The following is a 7,494-nucleotide window of genomic DNA, read 5'->3' as shown; positions in this document are numbered from 1 at the left end:
TTACAAGCGTGAGTCATTTCTGTCCATTGCTTTGTTATTTTTGTTGTTAGCTAGCTACTAGTTAGTCATGAATGCTAGAAACAAATTTCAAGCATTTAAAAAAATGTTTTTTTCTTTCTTCAAAAACAAGTTTGATGGTTGAGTATTTGCTCTAATTTATACTTTGGCCACAACTACAAGGGACGAGTTCAGATTATTATTTGGAAATGAGAAAACAGAATATGAGCTTTAAAAAAATGAGATTTTCACTGGAGTGTTACTTTATGTAAGGCTGCCCCCAAGTGGACTCAAATGTAGGCATATGTGTCTGAAGAATCAAGACCAAATGAGCTGATGCTTACAGTAGTCTGTGGGGAGGCGAAAACATTCACTTAAATAATTCCTAAATAGTTGTAAGTGGTAGTTTTCAAATGGCCCACTATTGTATTTTTTATGGCATCCCAAACTGAGTCAATATGTAAATGGGAAGTCTGTGGGTGTCATTTCAAAGTGCTATATTTATATATCAAAATGACAGAATCAGGAATCAGACAAGAAACCGTTGATGCGATGTTGACAGTCAACCTTTATTTGTCCATATGTTCCACTCAGAGATCTGGGGGGAAAGGTGGGGCTGGCTGGGGCCTCTACAGAAAGCAGAGCCCTATATGGATCGATGACATTGTAACTAAATGTATTTTCCTTAATTAAGCTTCAATAAGAAAACCTACATTGAGGCCAATCAAGACAGGAGAGAAAATTAAATGAAAATGATGTGTGCAAACACATGGTAATATACATAGAAGACTGAAAGTAATGACATCTTAAAATGTTGGAGTAAGTTAGTATGAATAACAAAAAAACATTAACAAAAAAAAAGAATCGACAGCCCAGCATACATTTCTACATAGGTGCCTTATTGCATGCTATCTAACACAAGGAATAAGCCTATGCTATGGTTTGAAGCATAAATGTTTTTCAAAAGGGGGAAAAGAAACTGCTCAAAATATCATTCCCTCCCATAACAGTATATGTATTTTATCCGTTGAAAATGACCCAAACCATAAAAAAGTGTTTCTATATATATTTTTTTTTTTTATACACAGAACAGTAGAGCTCAATCCCATGGAATTTGCACAAAAAAAATAAACGGGAAGTCCAAAATTAAGTGTTGTCAGTAAAAGCAACCTAGTCTTGTAGTCATATAGATTAGTATACACAATAAATCTATTCAGAATAGAAGTTCTCATCTGAGTGAAGACCTATGAAGCTAACTATAATTCTATACACTGATAATCGAATGAGTCTCCAAAGCAAAAAAATGACTTGAACGCCCGAGTCCAGTCCATTGTCTATCTGTAATAACAATGATGTACATTTGGTACGGGAACACAGAAATCAATAGGGACTCAATGAAAAAGGACACAAGTCAACTTCAAATAAAGCTACCGGGTGGTTTTATTTTTTTTAAGCGATGCATCTTGTCCACTTATCATCACGACTTAATTGCATCCCACACTACGATGTCGAGGCAGTATTACTCTCCAGTCTGCTCAGCTTTATGACCACGTCACTAGGTACATTCCCATCCACTTTACCTGATACACATGGAGCTGCGTCACACTGGTTGGAGCCCCAGAGCCGAGATTTGACTGTATGTACATAAGAGAGCAGTAGCAACATTTCCTGGGAGCTCTGTAACACCTAAAACAAAAACAATGAATAAAATGAAAACGGATTGGGGGGGACTATGGGGATGTTACTAATTTTATATAAATAAAAGTCCTATTTCTGGAACAAAACTGCACACTAGCCACCTATACAGATATATAAAAGGATAAATCAATAATTATTTACATGGATTTCTTATTTTTTCACAAGTTTACAGGTGAGGTGGTAAGATGGGGCCAAAAAATAGCAAAATGGCTAATTTATGCCATCAAGACAGTATGACTTGATAGCAAGTTGCATCAGTAGCCAAGTGTGGGAGACTGACCTCAAATGTTAGATCTTGAAAAGCACTCCATATAGTCATATACAGTGAGACGCCCCCATACGGGTCAGTTAGTTACATCATGACTTGAATTCTCAGAGTAAAGCGTGTAAGTGGTCACACTAAGATAAGGGGGTATTATGTATGAATTAAATAACTACATTGGTCAGATAACATTTTTATCATGTAGATCAGGGTTTCCAAAACTGTTTTGCTACCCCCCCAGGTGCACGTTTTGGTTTTTGCCCCAGCACTAGAGCCAATTCAAATAACAAAGTCATCATCAGGCTTTGATTATTTGAATCAGATGTGGTGCTAGGGCAAAAACTAAAACGGTCCAGAACCAAGTTCAGGAAAACCTGATCTAGATTATCAAATCAGATTTGATCTCTTTAAAACAATCAATCATAGAGGGTAGATATAATAGAGGGTCTCCAGAGCAAACGTTTAAGCACAATCACAAATGAGAATTGCAGGCTCATTCAAAATGTCTATCAGACAATTTATTGAAAACAAACTAATCTCAAAGGTCCAAGGAACTTGTCAACAGCTCCTCTGTAAAGGGTTATAAGTCCTTTTAAGTTCAGGCAAGAACTTTTATATATGATTTCTTCCTCCTCTTGAAAAAGGATATTTTTGTTGTGTCATTGTCCATTTGTTTTGACTGCTCCACAAAGACAAACTCCTTGCTCCTGACCTCTACACTGTTTACTGTGAGAGCTGGCCTGGTTTTATGCGCAGTAGTCGTGTCATGTCTGGAGCTTGGGACCGATTGGTAGAACAGAAACATCACAGGGGTGGGTGTCAGCCAGGGCTGTGTGTATGAGACTATGTTTGGGTGTGTGTACTAGAAGCTCACTGGTCTATGTGGATCCTATGATGCCTGGAGAGTGAGGATGAATGGTTGAAGCCTTTACCACACTGGGAGCACCTGTATGGCTTTTCGCTGGCCAGGATGCGCTGTTTGAGGATGGTGGTGTGGGGGAATCCCTTTGTCGAGGGCACAGCGCTGTACTGTTGCTGCACTACCACTTGTTGCTGCACCTGCTGCTGCTTCTCCTCCTGGTGAACACGCTGGTGCCTGGACAGGGAAGAGGAGTGGTTGAACCTCTTCCCACAGTGGCCACAGGTGTAGCTTTTCCCCTCCGAGTGCACTCTTTGGTGGCGGGATAGGGAGGAGGAATGATTGAAGCCCTTGTCGCAGTGGTTGCAGCTGTACGGTTTGTCCCCCGCGCCTCTGCCTCCCCCCTGGTGCAGCCTTGCCTGTTGCTTCATAGTGGACCCGTAGGAGAAGGCCTTGCCCTGGGGAGGAGAGGAGTAGATGCGGGCCTCCAGGTGGACCTTGTGGTGCCGGGAGAGCGAAGAGGAGTGGTTAAAGCTCTTGTCACACTGGGAGCAGGAGTAGGGTTTCCCACCAGAGTGGACCTGCTGGTGCTTCTTGAGGTGGCGCTTGCGGACGAAGCTCTTCCTGCACTGGTTGCACTTGTAGGGCTTCTCCCCAGAGTGGATCCGCTGGTGCTCCCGCAGGGTGGAGGCAGCGGCAAAGCACTTCCCACACTGCGTGCAGCGGTGGGGCTTGTCCCCTGCATGGGTCCTCTGGTGCTGCTTCAGGTTGGAGGACGTGGTGAAGCCCTTTCCGCACTGGGAACAGGTGAAGGGCTTCTCCCTGGCGTGGAGCTCCTGGTGCTTCTTGAGGTGGCGCCTGCGGATGAAGCTTTTTCTGCACTGGGTGCACTTATATGGCTTGTCCTCCGAGTGCATCTTCATATGCTCCCGCAGGGTGATGGCTGCCGCAAAGCTCTTGCCGCACTCAGAGCAACGGTGGGGCTTCTCTGGGCTGTGGATCATCTGGTGAGACTTGAGGTTGAACGTGTCGATCACCCCCTTGCCCACCATCTCCACGCCTGTGGTGGCGTACGCTTTCTCTTTCATGTGGATCTTCATGTGCTGCTTGAGGCTTGACTCCACAGCGAAGCTCTCGCCGCAGTGCACACAGATGTAAGGGTTGGTGGCCTTGTGGATCTCGAAGTGCTGGTGCAGGTCGGCCATGCTGCCGAAGATCTCGCCGCACTCGTTGCACTGCAGGCCGTGGGCCTCGTGGATCACCACACCATTCTCTGACTCCACCGTCAGCTCGCCGCCCACGTGGTCTGACTCCACCTTGACCATATGCTCCGTCTCAGTTTTTAACAGCACCTCTCCCAGCAGTGCCTCCCCCTTGCCCTCACCCCCCATGGTGAAGCACTGGATCTCGCCATGGTGGTCCATCTTGGTAACATAGTCATGGTCCGTCTCTGTGACCATGGCGTCCACACAGGCCACCGCGGTGAGCCCCTCGATCTTGGCCAGGTCGGCCCCGTGGATCTCCAGTTCCAGGCCGCGTTTCTCCTCTGTCATGATCTCAGTCTCGGCTGCGTAGTGCAGGTCAACCTGGCTGTGGGCGATGACACACTCCGACCCCAGCGTGTCAAGGCCGGGTGTGTCACACTCAGTCTCTGACTCAGCCATCAGAACACACTCCAGCCCGACGACCTCCGTTTTTGTGCTGGACGAGAAGCTTAGAGGGACTTGGGGGTAAGAGAGCTCCACTTAGTATGGCGAGCACAGCGGGTTGGTTGTCGTGCTTGGATCAGCAGTCAGTCACAAAGGGCTGCCAGGGGAGAAAATACAATATACAGCTAGGATTAAATTACGTGACAATGAGCTATCATTTACATCTCAATGAAGTGTTTCCATGCTAATGAACAGTAGCACTGTGGGGCATATTCAATTCTACTGATACTAAGCACAGGACTGCTGGTGTTCCTTAAAACAAACTATATTTGGACTACTGTATTTTTTGCAGAGATTGGTGTGAAAAACTTGTCTATGAAGAATAATATTCTGTTTTTGTGCTATATAACCCATGAAAACACCCAACACGCCATGGAGCCATAGCTTCTGCACTATGACACTTGTTGTTATTAGCCAGCTAACTAGCCAGCCAAGACCACCAACTAGCAATTCATTTACGGCTAACTAGCCAAGTGATAGGAGGACCAAGGGCAACACACAGCACAAACTGATAAAAAAAATACTTGTATTAATTCTACAACAGAGACCACACCACGGGTGTGTATACCATCCTCTAAAAACGGATATAAACGTCACCAATTTACATTAGATTTGAAACAGTTCAAATGCATCTTAATGCTTCATTAGATGGCTATAAATCGCTATCCCAAGTTGAGCTCAAGAACTGCGGCTACCTAGGCAGAATGGAAGTAATCGGTTCTTGCACAGTCATTCATTGCACAAGACATGGCACGCGGATTTGTGATAAGACAATGCACGCGGGCTTCACAGAAGCCAGAAGTTATGTACACATTATTTGAAATGGCATGACAATAGTGTAAACGCAGTGTTTAGCTAGCTAGCCAACGTAAGACAACATTTACCATCTTGGCTACATAGCCAACATTAGCCCGCTAGTTAGCTGGCTACGGTAGGGGGAAAACAACTTGACGACACAGCATTGTTAGCGGCTAATGTTTGCCAAGATAGCGCGCTAACTAGCTTAGTAGCTGACAACTAGCTGGCTTGTTTTGATCATCAAAACAAGAGTTCCCCTCGAACATGCAACAAACCTTACATGCACCCAAGTAATTTTTCAATGGTTAGGAACACAATCACGAATGCGGAAATTATCCCTGAGCTTGTGCGCAGTTTTAACAGGCCATCTTGTCTTTGCCACACCACCACTTTCCAGTTAGCCAGGAATAAGCATAAGATGGCTGCCACTACGCTAAGTACCGCCCTTCACAGCGCATTTCAGAACTACAAGGGGGTTTCAAAAAGCACTGCACATTCCTTATTCAAGTAAATTGAGCTACACGAGCAGAAAACTATTTTGTATACAACACAAATATGCCACACCGATGTGTAGAAGGGGTATTGTTTTCACTATAATCCGATAAATCAACCTGAAACAAAGATGGCTAACATTATCCGGGCGAGGAGTGTTCGTCGCTAAAAAGCCCGGGAAAGGCGACCCCATCTTATATAATCAACAATGCATAACAAAACACTTCTCAAATGCCTTAGAAATAATACAACACAGGACAAATGCCTGTATAATTTACAGTTAATTGAATTGACCCATGTATTGTAAGATTGAGAACGCTCGAGCATCAAGTTACCCAAATATATACTCGAGATGAGACAGCATTGCAGGAGTATATTTTCAGCTCACATACAATATGGCCTAGCTTCGCTAGCTACCGCGCTTAGCGTACTCTGGTAGCAGGCTACTTAGCCGCGACTTCACGCTAACTAGCCGGCTATCTTCCTAGCCAGCTATAACTAAGTCCGTACCGGGTCCGACTGTCATTTTCTTGGTACTATCACTGGGGTGAATCATTGACATTTCATAGTGGCATATTTTCAATTTGTGCAAAAGTAATGCATCTATAAATTAATTGAATTTAAAACATACAAAATGATCACCTGATTGTACAGCCTGTTAATACGCAACCTAAACAACACAACACAATCAACCTCGACAGCTGATTGTGAGTTTAATTCGTGTAAGTCTGCGGGTACCCACCTTTTTGTCTTCTGGTTATGTTAACTAGCTAGGTGATGAAATTTTTTTTATGGGCTCTGCACAACCGATAGCTAGCTCCTTGCTGCCTGCGACTGTCTGCAATGTCTTCCTCTCTCTTTCTGTAGAGCTGGCGCCACTGATCTTCCTTCTGGCGCCAACAACGTTGGAGCGCATTAGCGAATGCGTTGTAGCTTGTCACTGGCATATGCAATCAAGACTGCCCCCTATAGCCCCGGAGTAATACATGCCGACGGCCTCTACTGTAATTTTACGAAGTTGCCTTCACTACCTGTGTCCTTCTCTCTGTTCAATTTCAATTCAATGGGCTTCATTGGCGTTGGGCACATATGTTTACATTGCTAAAGCAAGTGAAATTGATAAACAAAAGTTAAATAAACAATAAAAAAGGGAACAGTAAATATTCCAAAATAATATTATGTCCATATACAGTGTTGTAACGATGTGCAAATACTTAAAGGAAGAATGGAAAAAGAAATAAACATAAATATGGGTTGTATTTACGATGGTGTTTGTTCTTCACTGGTTGCCTCTTTCTTGTGTCTACAGGTCACAAATCTTGCTGCTGTGATGGCTGTGGTATTTCACCCAATGGATATGGGAGTTTATCAAAATTGGATTTGTTTTTTAATTCTTTGTGGATCTGTGTAATCTGAGGGAAATATGTGTCTCTAATATGGTCCTACATTTGGCAGGAGGTTAGGAAGTGCAGCTCAGTTTCCACCTCATTTTGTGGGCAGTGTGCACATAGCCTGTCTTCTCTTGAGAGCCAGGTCTGCCTTCGACGACCTCCTTTGACGACCTTTCTCAATAGCAAGTCTGTACATAGTCAAAGCTTTCCTTAATATTAGGTCAGTCACAGTGGTCATGTATTCTGCCACTGTGTACTCTCTGTTTAGGGCCAAATAGCATTGTAGTT

At 44.0% G+C, this 7,494-nt stretch overlaps 1 protein-coding gene across 4 annotated transcripts; it reads right to left on the bottom strand.

Annotated features, from left to right (window-relative positions):
- Positions 1–545: 545 nt before the first annotated feature.
- On the bottom strand, positions 546–6,767 carry LOC118366119 (zinc finger protein 883-like). Of its 4 annotated transcripts, none has more exons than XM_035748534.2 (2): positions 6,558–6,767; positions 546–4,622 (listed from the first exon to the last, which is right to left on the bottom strand). In XM_035748534.2, the coding sequence occupies exon 2, from the start codon at positions 4,478–4,480 to the stop codon at positions 2,828–2,830; it is 1,653 nt and encodes a 550-aa protein (XP_035604427.1). In that variant the 5' UTR covers positions 4,481–4,622; positions 6,558–6,767; the 3' UTR covers positions 546–2,827. The 4 variants fall into 4 exon arrangements, with proteins under 4 accessions (XP_035604427.1, XP_035604431.1, XP_035604429.1 ...); XM_035748538.2 differs by lacking the exon at positions 6,558–6,767 and adding an exon at positions 6,458–6,480; XM_035748536.2 differs by lacking the exon at positions 6,558–6,767 and adding an exon at positions 5,599–5,731.
- Positions 6,768–7,494: the final 727 nt, after the last annotated feature.

The sequence above is a fragment of the Oncorhynchus keta genome, chromosome 2, assembly GCF_023373465.1.
Source record: "Oncorhynchus keta strain PuntledgeMale-10-30-2019 chromosome 2, Oket_V2, whole genome shotgun sequence".
In the NCBI taxonomy this organism is placed as follows: domain Eukaryota; kingdom Metazoa; phylum Chordata; class Actinopteri; order Salmoniformes; family Salmonidae; genus Oncorhynchus; species Oncorhynchus keta.
Note: the sequence above shows the minus strand (reverse complement) of the source record. Positions and strands in the feature narration are given on the sequence as shown.

What these genes read in the sequence shown, in the direction of transcription:
- LOC118366119 (XM_035748534.2), bottom strand. Translation starts at nt 4,480, where the DNA reads ATGGCTGAGTCAGAGACTGAGTGTGACACACCCGGCCTTGACACGCTG.